Raw genomic sequence first — 14,407 nt, forward strand, 5'->3', positions numbered from 1 at the left:
CTAACATGATAAAAATGTAAAGTGTTCACACAGATTCATCTTAAAAGTGACTTGGATTTGAAATGAGAGGGCGTCACGTGTACTTAAATCCATTAGCTAAGGATAGTTGGGCATCTCACCAGATGCTTGTACTCACTTAGAACACACACAGCACCCACTTCTATTCAAGATAGTTTTAAAACCAAACATTCTGTACTTCAAGCTTAAATCTTGCACCAAAATGGCCTAGAGTTGCTTTCAGGGTACAGCAGCATGATCTCACTGTACTGATGGTAAAAATATTTGAATACCATTCTACATTACATTCCCAACCACAAGGCCCTTCCCATGAACTAGAACAGTGCCTTAAAATTTACGAGGTGACACTGGATTTCATGGTATGCATTTTGTAGTTTGTCACAAGGCAAGGGTGTGCCTTTGGCTCTTGTGAAGTAAAAGCTGGCATTTTTTTCTATTTTTGCAACTGCCTACCCCATGCAATGTAATGTGGTTCTGCCTCAGTATTAAAATTGTTTTTGAATGGAAATCCTGCTTGCCCTCCTTTTTTCTGTTCTGGAAGGACATTCCATTCAGAGTAAATATGACTTCAGGTATAACCAGGTGCCAAAAGACATGGCCAAAAAAAACAGCCATGATGACATTCTTTCTTCACAGTTATCTTCATTAAGTTGTTCACATTACGTTCTCCCACAGAACAAGCCCACATTTTATAAGCCCACAATATAACAGCCAAGTTTTTTATATTGCCACCAAATAAAAAACACTGAATAACTGAACAAAGAAAATCTTTTAATTGTAAGCAGAAATTTAAAACACAAATTGGTATTAACCGGAAACCAATCCCACTGGAAACTCACATATATTCCATAAATATGGCCCATCTGAACCCAAAGATATCAAAACACCTGATATACAGCTGAAATAGCTGAATACAGCTAGCTAATGAAATCCCTTGTACAGATCCATTGAGGTGAAGATTCTGCTGCTTCCCTTTCACAATCCTTTAAATCCAATTGTCTAGAATTTATATTCCATTCATCAAGTTGACATACACAGACACAGGCCTGTACAACAGAAAGCAGGGAGAATGTGTGGCATTCCTTCAAATGCTTCATTCAGTATAATAATTAGGGTTTATGCTATTTTTCCAAGAAAATCCCCATCACTCAGGCATTTTGCTAAACATGATCAGAGGGCCAAGGCTCCCAAGGTACTGCATTTAAATAAGTTGATATTACAGAAATGAAAGCTAAAACCATGGATTATGAAAACAGGATATCACTAGGGTGCTAGAAAGGACAATTAATCATCACCCAAGGATAAATCTCAATATATGCATGCAAATTTTAATCCATTTATGTCACTGGAAACAATCTTGAAGTAAGCCTATTCTTTCTCATTTTCCAGCCTCCACCAGGCATTATGTATCCTATGGTAAAAGCCACTTCAAATGAGGAGTTAAGCATAAATAAATCTGGCAATGAAAGAATTTCAGTGTAACAGAACATTGCACAAGGCCTTTACCTTTACATGCTCTCTCAGTCAAGCTGACAGAAGATGGTTTTTTAAAAAAAACACAGATCAATCATTTTGACGTATCTCTGAAATTCAAATCAAGTTGTCAGAAATGCCATTGTATAAAATCAGCTGTACTCATGGAATTTTGTTTGTTTCTAATTAGTTGTATCCAGTTTGTAAGAACTGTATTCAGTGATAAATCATTAAAGTCTTTGTACTGCATCCATTAGCTTAGTCAAATATTGCATATGATTCCAAGCACAACAGGAAACAGACAAATTTCTCCCATTAAGTTCACAAACAAAAACATACAATAAATCAGTGATGGAAGTATTGTGGAGACCAGTTAGTGGTTGCGGATGCTCATTGATTACAAATGTGGGCTGCGGAAAGAGAATAAATGGAACTGTATGCAAATGCTGTTTGGTACATACGTTGGTTTCAAAGTAACAGAATTACTGGTGTAGTGGTAAAGCATGTATTCTTGAGGCAGCCAGGCTAGACGTGTTCTTGAGGGCTGCATGGTCCCTTGAAATTTTGTTCCCTTCAGGCTTTTAACAGAACTGCAACCCACTCACCTAGGTCTTTCGCACGTATAAGTAAACTTTAAATCAAAATGGTGTCCCCTCTCTACAATCTGCGGCACAAAACGTGCCAGACCTGCAGAACTGAAACTGAGTGCAAGAGGATATTAGGGGAGAAAGAGATTAAATATCCTTGGTCACTTTATTTACATAGCAGGTATTATAGCAGGTATACCTCCCTCTTAAATCTCATTTGGCTCTGGTGGATTTGGGATTTTAGAGAGACTGGTAGCCATCAATTCTCCTCCTTCTGCCAATGAGGTAGGCCACAATGACGATGATAATGAGAATAAGTAGGACGATTCCCACAGCTATAGCCACACGATAGTCCGGCTGGTCAGCAGGGCATGGGTCAGCTGTTTGGAGAGATGACATTGTCAGAGATGCAAAATCTGAGGCGGTGAATACAGCTGGTGCTGCCTAGTGTCAGAATCAGAATCAATTGAATCCTAACACCTACAAATCCCAAACCACATAAATTAGCAAACAAAAAATTTAGCACAAATATTTTAGAACCAATTATTCAAAAACACTTGACACTTTCTGTGTATTGGTTCACAGTTAACATCAGTAGGGTTTAAACAGTAGATTTGGAAAACTTTAACAAACTTTTTTTTTTTTTACCTCTACAAATGTTTTCTTGCCAGTTTTGGCAACAAGTTATCATTCTTAAAAACAACATTTTGAAAGAGCATTTCAATGGATGGATACATTACAATGTATTAGGCAGATACATACGGAGGCCAAAGTTGGTGTTGGTGATGTTAAGGGCCTGCATCCTGACTTGGGTCATATCCAAATGGATGCCTTTTCCTAAGTACACCGACTGGTTCCGGCAGGAGTACGAGTGACCAATCGCTGCAGGGAAGAGCTTCACCGAATTGTTGCTGGCTGCGTACTTGGTTTTAGGATCTGTAAATCAAAACAAAAAAAATATAGTCAACTCTGCTAGTCTACTGACATAAATATATTTATTCACCATAACTATGAAGATATCCTTAATTACAATTAGATCTACTGACCCATTGACTAGTTTCATCATTTTACAATGCTTCATATCTGATATTTTTACAGCGTCTAATACTCAGGAATTGTTCTGTGGGTTTGGGAGGCTGTGCGGTTGGTTTAGGAGGATGTGCAGTTGTGATTGTTGTTGAAGTTGTTGGGGAGACACTATTAGTACCTTGACATGACTGTACACATTGTCTCTGTGTGCACAAAAGCCTACCGAATGTCCCCATAAGGCCAAATAAAATTGTACAGTATACAGAAAGCACTGTTCCAGTCATTACCTTAAACACACTACAAGCAACTGTGCAGTTAATTCAACCATTGTGCATGGTTTGAAATATTATTTTGTCATATAGTGGATAGATTTCTCTTTACAAGACCTTGCTAACCTACAATTTACTTACATGCTTACTATTTATTTTATTTTCTTTGACAGGGACAGTGGGTAGCCACTTGGCTGTCCCCGAATTAGCCATCAGACTAAATTTCATTTGTTGTCACTGAATAGGTACCAGTAAAAGAAAGACGGTGTACACAGAATGTCAATGTTAAAAGACAAATGTATCACCATTATTACTAAAAATAATAGAAGAAACAGTACTTACTATATTTCATATTTGATTAATGATCACATGATTGATTTGAATTCAACCATGATTTCAACTGTGATTGAAAACTTTTAAAACTCATACATTTTATTACACTGGTAAGTGTTGCATCCCAATATTTACTGCTTTGATTGAAACTGCTGATCAACCAAGTTCAGTTGTTCTGTGATGGATTACACAATCACCTCTGGTGGGTGTTCTAGTTTTCCTAGGCATATCTGAAAACTGTAAAATGAATTCTTTCATTCGAGGAGGAGCAAGATCATGAGTTCACTCAGGTGTTTGCAAGGTGCACAAAGTTATCAAAAGCTAGGAGATCTTCTTGGTTATATTACAGTAATGATACTTTAATGGTTTGTTGTCTAAAACTTTCAAAGTTTGCTTATATGTACCTGCATGGTCAAAGGGGTAGGTCAGTTCCACAGCAACCGAGCTAACATAGACCAGTTTCTCAGAGACATTCTGAAAGAGATGAGGAATCACAGGATTATTACCAAGTATGTGCGTGTGTGTGTGTGTGTGTGTGGTACTGATAGTTGGAACAATAAGTTGACTGTGCATCCCCTCATCTTTGCAAATAACTTGCATCTAAACTAAATTTTCAAACCTTTAGCAGAACACTCAAGTACAATGATGCCCCAACATTCTTAAGAATATGGAGAATTTGTAGACAATGATTCAATGCCCATTATTCATGAACACCTGGACTACCTCAGCTGGCCCATCTTGTCATTTTAAGCTCCAGAGTTTTTTCTCTGCAGTTTATAAAAATAGGCTTTTTGAGTTACAACTTCCCCTTTAATTGCCAGGTTCCTTTTTTAACCTGTTTCAACCTCAGCCTGATCAACAGAACAGGCACCATTATCATGTTGACCTACTAACACCACAGTCTATGTTATTATAGGTATATCATGTCAATATTTTGAGTGTGGTTATTTGTAGTAAGCTAATCTGTTTCTCAATGACATTTTACTTGTACCACATTTACAGCAGTCCACAGCATTTTATATATACAGGAAACAAATCTATTATAGTCTCACACAGTATCCAAATCTTAAGCCAAATACCACATTGATTAGAGGAACAATTGACCATATTTTCCTAAGGAGAATTGTCAAAATCTTTACACACAGCCAAGAGGCTGGAGAAGACGCCAGGAATAAAATACATCATGCAAAACCATATATTTAAAATCTCCTAACACTTACCTTCTGAAACTGGAAGTCAATAGACCCCTCTTTGAAGGTGAGGGTGAACTTCACACTTAACTTGTCGCAGGTCCCAGAAACAGATGTCTTCCCTGGTTGGACAATGTAGGCCCCTTCAGACTGAAACATTCAAGAAAAGAGTTTAACACTAGGTGGTCCTTCTTCATACACCATCTACTCCAACTGTTGAACTTGGGCATCACTTCCAAAGATCATTCAACTGGGCATTCAATTCATCAGATTTACAGTGTCATTCGGCACAATTTGACATAACTCACAATGAAAAAGCTGACAGTATAGCAAAATAAGCTATTAAAGGTTAAAGGCTAAGTGTTTTAGAACCCACCAATTAAAAGTTAATTTTTTTAAATGTTCATCAGCCAACTCTGTTTGTTAGTGTATAATTAATCAGTGGAGTGAAGCTGATTTATTTTTCTAAGTACATTTACCGACACAAAATAGATATTCCCTGTGGACTGTATTAAAAGAAACTACAACAACGGTATTAAAAACAACTACAATAACGGTCATCTTGTATTAACAAATACCCAGCCCTCCCTCCTATTAGCCATGGACACAGCCCCCAAATAATAATGCAAGCATTTCTGAAGCTGACCTTGTTTTTGGTGCCATACTCCACTCTGACCTCCAGTGCCATATTGGCCAATGCACACGCATCATTGCCACTCTTCAGAGTATAGTTTCCAGCTGTCAGGTTGGTCTTGGGCGTAGGCTGAGGAGCTGGTGTGGTCGTATTGGGATGAGGTGTGGTCGTATTGGGATGAGGGGTGGTCGTCTTGGGAAGAGGGGTGGTCGTATTGGGATGAGGGGTGGTCGTATTGGGATGAGGTGTAGTTGTATTGGGATGAGGGGTGGTCGTATTGGGATGTGGTGTGGTCGTATTGGGATGTGGGGTGGTCGTATTGGGATGTGGTGTGGTCGTATTGGGATGTGGGGTGGTCGTATTGGGATGAGGGGTGGTCGTATTGTGATGAGGGGTGGTCGTATTGTGAGGAGGGCCGGTCGTTGAGGAGGCATCAAATTGCCGAGGAGGAGAAAAAGTGGCAGATGGGTTGAATTCCTTCCCATTATCTTGAGAAACTGCAACAGCTTTAGAAAAATAATAGACAATCATCCTTAGAAAAACACAGCATCTATAACTCCTTCAAAAAAAAAAAAAGGCTGCAGGCAACTGCTGTGAAGACCTGAAAAACCTGTCTGTCAACAAGATGGCACAGTGTCACCCTAACCATGTCACCCTCCAAACTGACATTCATTTCCAAATGAATACTTAAATTATGTTTAAATTGAACTTGTCTGTATGTGTGAATGTATGTGTGTACTGATTCAAGTTAAACATTCTTTCTTAGACATAAGATGGCCCTGGGTTCTCTAGTGGATAAATAACCAAAGAACAAAAAATTACAGTATATGACGGTGCACTTTGGAAATGGGAACTAAAGATCAAACATTGAAAAAGGAAGTAGTAAAGCTCTTCAAAATATCAGAAAATAGTGCAAGATGAAAAACAGAGCTTACTTCCAAAAATATCCAAGGCACTCTATATAGTAAGTAATAAAGGAGGAAAGGGAAAAATGACGCCTTTTTAATTGGCATATCCAAAGAAACAATAAAAAAACGCCAATGCATTTTCAATCAACAGGTCTGACCTGTTGGTCAAAATGCGTTGCCTTTTTTTATTGTCCGCTTCAACTCTCTCTCTCTCTCTCACACACACACACACACACACACACACATACACATACAGAGAGAACTTTAATTAGGCCAGTGCTAATGGCCCAATTAAACTACCCCAAGCCATTCTGACACACTGCAATTTCCCACTATGGATCAGGGAATTTATAAGAAGAAGTGCACGACATTCTGGCTAAATAAAATATTCACTGAATGACAGACAATGAATAAATAACACAGGATTCTTGCTTTGCAAACCTTACAAAGGCCAGAACAGTAAAATTTAAATAGTTATAAAAAAATTCATAATAACGGCATATAAACTGGGGGACAGTATAATGTCACATACCTGTTGCATAATGGCTTATTAACTGGGGGACAGTACAATGTCATGTGTCTGCTGCAGAATCAGCAGTTTGACATATGACTGTATACAGTGCATGTCAGGTCACATGTTAAGAGCCACAAAGTTCCTGCTTGTTGATGACAATTAATCATGCATCATCAATGTTGAGAATGAGGAACTGAGTCCAAGCATTCAGCTTCACAAAAGTAAGATGGAAAAATTCCAGTGCAAAAGCGAAAAAAAGATTGTCTGATAATTCAGAAGTATTTTTAATTCTGTTAGTTAAAATTCTAAGTAAAATGTTTCATAGAACAAGATCTGGAACAAAAGTTGGAACTCATTTAAATACCTTATACCTTTGCTCAAAAGCTGCCTTCATAATAGACAAATTGCACTTAATGGTTTAAACAAAATGTTAATGAAAAATAGTGTCGCAAATGTACCCAAACTTCCCCATACTTCAGGATAAAGAAATGGGGGTGGCAGGGAATAGCTGTTCACATTTGCATCCTCGCTCAGTACTGATTATAGATTGTTGTTGCTGAAAGAGACCAATGGCTATCGTGGTAAAGGATAGCATTATAAAGCAGCTTTGTCTTGTATTTCTGCAATAAGGCTGGCTGTCCAGGTGACTTTGGAAACCGCACAGAAATGACAAAAATGCAACAACTTCTCTCTTGCTTCATATGTGAATGAACTCTACTTAAATGCCAACGCTTAGCATATTGTCAGTGAAAGCTAATGTCTTTTTAGGAGGGGGGGTATTAAAAACTGCAACCACCAATTAATAATCTACAACAGGCTACAAAATAGCACGTATACATCATTATGTAATTGTATTATGGATCTACGTAACAAATGTAGTCAATTTGGTATAATATAAACCTTTAATAACATAATAAGTCAGTGAAACTACGTGAAAGGGTGGCCGACGCTGGCAGCGCCAAGGCTATACCCAATTAAATATCTCTTGGTATGTAAGCCAAAAGAGGATCTCGACACAGTTATAATTACATTAAGTTCCTAAAGTACGAAACATGCGTATAGATACTATAATGATAATAAAAACATACAATGGCATGTCCATTTATGTGGATACATAACAAGAACAAGTTGTTCACACTTCCGTAAATTTTTTACGCACTTGCAAACTGGCGCAAAAACAGACCAGGGTCTGGGTTACACTTAAGAGGAAACTACCACAGCGATAGCAGTTTTAAAAAAAAAAAGTAAGATCAAAGCAGTCAATCTTCGCGCTTAACACTTTGTAACTGGCTAGTTCGGGTTGTTGTTGCAAGATAATTTGTATCAGAAACTTTGTACAGCTTTTCTTCGCCAGAAACTGGAAATCGAAACTAGCAAACACTCCCGTGATCTACCTCGACACTCCCTTTTAAAGAAGCACATGCCTTATGGGTTTATTGAAGTACATCATTTCATTACCCAAAACCAATAGTTCTGTATAAAATATCTTGCAACTTCACGGTTTCATGTGAAAATAAGCCGACATTGCTTAATGGCAACAACAAGTATAAACAGCGACTCTTTCACTGTCGTCTTTAAATCCAGGACCTATTCAATGCGGCTATATTATACCAAGTAAAAGTAAATCTCTCAAAGATAATTATATGTACAAAACAATACGTTTTACGTGCGACTAGAAGAAAAAATGAGCAAGGCAAGCGAAACGGACAATACACCTCTGATTTGATGCGACTGAAAAAACGCCACTTGCCACTATGGGAACAATAGGCACCTGCAATTAGATTCCATTGTACCGAATTGTAGGATAGACAGTTGATTCGCAGAAACACACAAATATACTTTAGTATTAGTTTGAACCGTAAAACGCCAACAACAGCCATCCGATCCTAATATTCTGAAACTGAAGGCACACGTGGCGTACTTAATTATAGTTAAATAAAAGCCGATTCATAAAATGAAATGCATTAAATAGCATACCCATAGTTATGGCGCAAGCCATAAACAACATAAATCCGTTTTTCATTGTGATTTTGGTTGTTTGAGTTCTTCGAAAACTGCGCGACTCTTCCCCTCTCCGTCAAGCAGACAAGTGACTTGAGCGCAAGGTATCTGTTTTTTTTTGGCAGCTGCGTCCACGTTTAAACACAGTAAAGCGAAACTTAACGCACAAGGAAGTTGAACTCGAGCACGAACAGAATTGCTCAAACGCCCCGCTTATATCAAAACCGACGTGAACATGTTTTAGAAAATCTGTAGAGGAACAAAAATTACTAAAGTGTGTTTTTAAAAGCATTACATTTGAATCGAGCAAGTGTAAGCGTTTTACTATTGATAATCTAATCAATAGTAGACTTCAAACTGCAGACTTCAAATGTCAGGTGCTGTATTTAAGAATATTTTTACATTTGGATTTTTAAACTTTTTTCAAATGAGTCAGGTTATTTTCATGTTATTAAAATTAACTAGACCACAAACAATTTAGCTACAAAGTGACATTACCAAGTCACTCTAGATCAGGTCAATCAGGTCTTCATACAAACAAATCTTTGCAAACCATTCAGGAAATTAAATCCAGATCTGGTCATGCCAAGACACTAAATAAATGTAAGACTGGCTACTGTATCTAGGAGAGAGATAGAGATAGCTATACATTTATTGACATGTATAGTGGGTCATAGGTCCTGTTCACACCTGGCATTAAAATGCATCTTGGGTGATCCGATCACAAGTGGACAACGCTAACTACAGGTGTGAACGCACCCAAGACGCATTGAGATCCGATCACTCAGACCACATTTGTAAGTGGTCTGGGTCGCATATAGCCGCATTCTTTTAGCAGTGTGAACACGAATGCGTCCTGGGCTACATTGAAGGACCGCCTAGTCAACTGACGCCTGAGTGATCGGATCTCAATGTGTCCTCAACAGCTTTTCACAGCAATCTACACCTTCCTGCTTAGCACAAATAGACTGAGCTAACTCCAATATCCTGAGCTGGAACTGCTTTTAGGATTTGCATAATCCTTCAATCCTTCATTTTTAATAAATTGGAGTATACACACACTTTCCCCACTATTAATATGATATAGGAACATTGTAATTTTTTCCAAAACCAAAAAAGCCTGTGCAATATTTTAAAAATAATTTGATACATTGTGGTCTGGTTTGGGGCGCATTTACATAACTTCTCAAAGAACAAACAGTCTGTGATTTCCTGATTGAAATATAACGCCTCTTTTGATTTCACTGACTTGAAGAATCAGCAAAAGGGATATTTATTTTGTTTAATTTTGAAAGAGAAATGAACAAAGAAAATGTTTAATATAGTATAATATGTTTAAAAGTATAATATGTAACTCAGTAAGGACGGGACTTATTTCAAATACATCATTGACATGTACCCCCAACGGTTCTAGGTGACATAAAACTGTTTAGGTGGTGCTGTCCATAGGGCAGCTGGTTCTCAAGCCATATATGAGTCTCCCCATAAGGGAGGGGGTTTGTTCCTTAGCCATGGCACCTTCTCAGCTGTGATCCCCTCTCTGCTTTCTATCCGGCTAAATTAAGCAAAAAATGTGAAGAGGGTGGCCTCCCATTGTCTTTTTAAAATACAGATTTTTAACACTATTTCTGTCTTTCAAGTCAAAATTGGAATAACCTTTGTCACAGCAAAGTCAAGCATGTATTGTCCTCCAAGGTCACCACTTCTTTCCCCTGGACAATCATTGCATCAGAGATGTACATTTCATGAAAATCTGGCACAAGCATTACATTACATTTATTTGGCAGACGCTTTTATCCAAAGCAACGTACCGAAGTACATTCCAAAGGTCATTATTTGGAACTACAAAACACAGGTCTGATAAGGTACAATACTCATTTTGTACAGTTATTCATAGCCAAGAACACATAAAGTCCAGTTCACACAGTGAACATTACTCTGACCTAGGGGGCATTACAAGCTACAAATGTAATATGCGTGGCACAGGAGGTTTATGAAAGAGGGGGATTTAAGTGAATTTAAGCAGCGCTGCTGAGTGGCTCAATTGGTTACGGCAACATTATATGGTGTAAATCATGAGTCCCATGCTCTCAAATCCAGACCATGACAGTGCCGACTATGGCCGGTAGCTCCGTAGAGTGCAATTTCAGATTGCATCACCCACGGTATGGGAAGGTTAAGTCGAAGGCGTCTCCGTTTCATTGCTCTATAGCATCCCCCACTGGTCGATCACGTGCCTGAAAGGTCTTTCTTCCTCTGGGCTGTGAAAAAAAGCAGGTGGGCATGACCAATTTCTTCAGAGGAACAGATCGGCTACACTCTGCTGAACCAGCAGTGGGGTAAACTTGACTGCAGTTGCAAATAGTTGGACATTCCAAATTAGGGCGGGAATTGGACATGTTGGGCATAATATTTTAATTAAATAAAAAAATGCACGTACGGGTAAACTGCTGGATTAACAAAGGATCCACAATGACAATATGTTTTTTTCAGGACTCTGATGTGAACAAGCCACAATAAATTCGCGTGACAAAATAGGAAAAGCACTTGTAGGAGCCATGGATATTTCTTGTGTATTGTGTGTATTGGTAAATATTTTTGTTGCTCTTTTCTGTTGTCACTTACAATAGTTGATATGTCACATTGGTTAACATAATTAATTATAGTGAAAATTTTCACTATATTTGCCCCCTTCCTGATTTATTCTATTATCAGATATTTGTCACACTGAATAGTTCCAGATGTTCAGACAAAATGTAATACTGGACAAAGAGAAACTGAGTAAACACAAAACACTTTTTTTTTTTTTTTTTTACATATTTGATTTATTTAATGAAAACAAAATGATCAAACACCCATATCACCCACATGGAAAATAATTCCCCCCTTAGTTACTCAATCAACAAATTAACCAAATTTAATTGATATTTAGATTCAATGGGTTGAACACAGCCAGGCTTCATTGTAACCTTCCCTGTTGAATCTAAACCTTACTCAAATTGAACCTTATGATCAGAGGGAAGTACTCACAACAAAGTTTCTACAAGAACACTATGCCGCGATCAAAGTAAATTCCATAATAAATTAGAAAAAAGTTGCTGAAGCATATTAGTCTGGAAAGGGTTACTAAGCCATTTCTAAGGCTCTGGGACTCCACCAAACCACAATGAGAGCCATTATCACCAAATGGATAATACTTTTTAGAAGAGATACCAACTTGTTCCCTATGACAACGACTTTCCAAAATTACGAAACATGATCACACTGTATTATGGAGAACCTAAGTGCCTAGTTGGCTTTGCAGAGGTTAGGTCTGAATAGTGTTCACTGTGTGAACTAAACTGTGTTCTTGGCTAGAAATAGCTGTACAAAATAAGTATTGTACCTTACTGAACCTGTGTTTAGCAGTTGTCTATGACCATGAAATGCACTTTCCGTACGTCGCTTTGGATAAAAGTGTCTGCCAAATAAATGTAATGTAATGGTAATGTAACCTAAGTTTTACATAATGCTGATCCAATCAGATGTTTTGCAACTGAGCACTGTCTCTTAACCACACTTGGTGACTCCCTGTCAGCACAGTAAACAGCCTGTTTTCTTTTGGGGTTTGATAAGCGGCAGATTTCTGTGAGCTGCCCTACAATATGCCCACTGGCAGTGTGAACAGTAACCTCAGTGGTCGTCCCATGAGAATTTCATGTGGGCTTACTCTCATTTCCCATTGGAGAGTGCCTTGCATGTTTTCAGTTTCAGTACATAATTTTGCCAGTTTGTTTTTGAGGACTCCATCTCCACCGCTCCTGAAGACTGTGATGGCAAGAGCAAAGTATATAAGTATATCCACTGGCTCATTTGTCTTCATTGGTGATGTGTCATAACTGCCGATAGGAACAGCAGAATTAATTCTGAAGTATACAGAAACATCTTATCTGCTCAAGTTCAAACTGGCCAGTCAGTCACTCGATCTTAAACAAATTGAACATACATTTCATATGCTGAAGATAAAAGACTACTTTCATTTACATAACATTAATAAGTTCTAAACATTTTGGTGCACTGAAATGGGGGGCTATGTATAAAAAGTGCTATAATTTTTACACTGTGAAATCAAATTGTACAACACTACTCTTAAATAAAAGCTGAGAATGTGCACTTTATCCACATGTGATTTGTTTGATTACAAATATAAAAATAGCATAACCTGCCACAATACTTTGTCAGTAGAAATGATCCCTGACAAACACTGATTTAAATGTTCAGTGGCCTGCACTGCTCCCTTGAAAAATGACAATGAAACAATGCATTTAACAAAAGGCAATCGAGCAGACACATTTGGGCATTTCCAGCAATATTCCATTCTATGCAGTAAAATAAGGTACATACTTACACAGTTTTTCAAGACTTGTGACCTAAGTTTCACTTCTGCCAGATCATTATGACTAGTAACTTCTGCTTGGAAAGGAGGCAGATGAAATGTGGTATATGCAGAGTGTACAATATACTGGCCTCTAATAAAATTATGTACGACTCCTTATATATTATTTTACAGTGGAATATAGTTGGAAGTCCATGTATAGAAAAGGGGGAACTTTAAAAATATATGACAGTACACATTGTATGGCAACAATGGATAGCTAACTGTTATTATAACGAAGCCAGTTTAGGAAAGCAATGGATTAGGCTTGTGTGGAAATGATGTACCTCAAAACAAAATGAAATACCTCTTATTATATACCCAAAAGTGTGAACAAACCGTAGACTGTATAAATAAACCAGTGAAAAAATATGTTGGCACTGCCTTATTTTCCATTTTACTGCACATACTCAGTAGATTTAGTTGTAACAAGAGTAGTCATTTCTAAAACTCAGCATGCTTCGACCTTTCCATGATAAGGACAAAAATTATTTATGCACCTGTTGTGAACATTTAAAGTACAGAAAGCAACTTTGTACATACTAGAATAACATGCATTTTATTTGAAAAATAAGCATTGGTTACATGTTGTCTGGAAGCCATTCATTCATATTTTACAATGCTTGCAAAATCCTGCTCCTCTCTACAGCAAAGGCTACTCGTTAATACACATAATAAAGCAAATAATTAAATAATATAATGATGATGACGATTATTATTATTATTATTATTGAATATTTGCATATGAGTCAAGGCAGGTTCTATGTTCTTCTTAGCATTCTAACTGGCTTTGAATTTAAGTTAGCTGTTGCCACTATACTATTATTATTGCTATAGAAGAAACATGCTAGATGTACAGTAGCTTTTCTTTTTTGAAGTAACCATTGTTTAAATATACACTCACCGGCCACTTCATTAAGTACACCTGTTAAACTGCAAACTGCACCCGTTAACGCAAATATCTAATCAGCCAGTCACGTGGCAGCAACTCAATGCATTTAGGTATGTAGACATGGTCAAGACGATCTGCTGAAGTT

At 37.6% G+C, this 14,407-nt stretch overlaps 1 protein-coding gene across 1 annotated transcript; it reads right to left on the bottom strand.

The window, feature by feature from the left end:
- Positions 1-768: 768 nt before the first annotated feature.
- On the bottom strand, positions 769-9,090 carry si:ch211-212k18.7 (macrosialin). The gene is made up of 6 exons (XM_035410269.1): positions 8,933-9,090; positions 5,546-6,039; positions 4,930-5,049; positions 4,114-4,183; positions 2,841-3,014; positions 769-2,458 (listed from the first exon to the last, which is right to left on the bottom strand). The coding sequence occupies exons 1-6, from the start codon at positions 8,976-8,978 to the stop codon at positions 2,319-2,321; spliced, it is 1,044 nt and encodes a 347-aa protein (XP_035266160.1). The 5' UTR covers positions 8,979-9,090; the 3' UTR covers positions 769-2,318.
- Between the last annotated feature and the right edge of the window lie 5,317 nt (positions 9,091-14,407).

The sequence above is a fragment of the Anguilla anguilla genome, chromosome 3 (genome assembly GCF_013347855.1).
Source record: "Anguilla anguilla isolate fAngAng1 chromosome 3, fAngAng1.pri, whole genome shotgun sequence".
In the NCBI taxonomy this organism is placed as follows: Eukaryota; Metazoa; Chordata; class Actinopteri; order Anguilliformes; family Anguillidae; genus Anguilla; species Anguilla anguilla.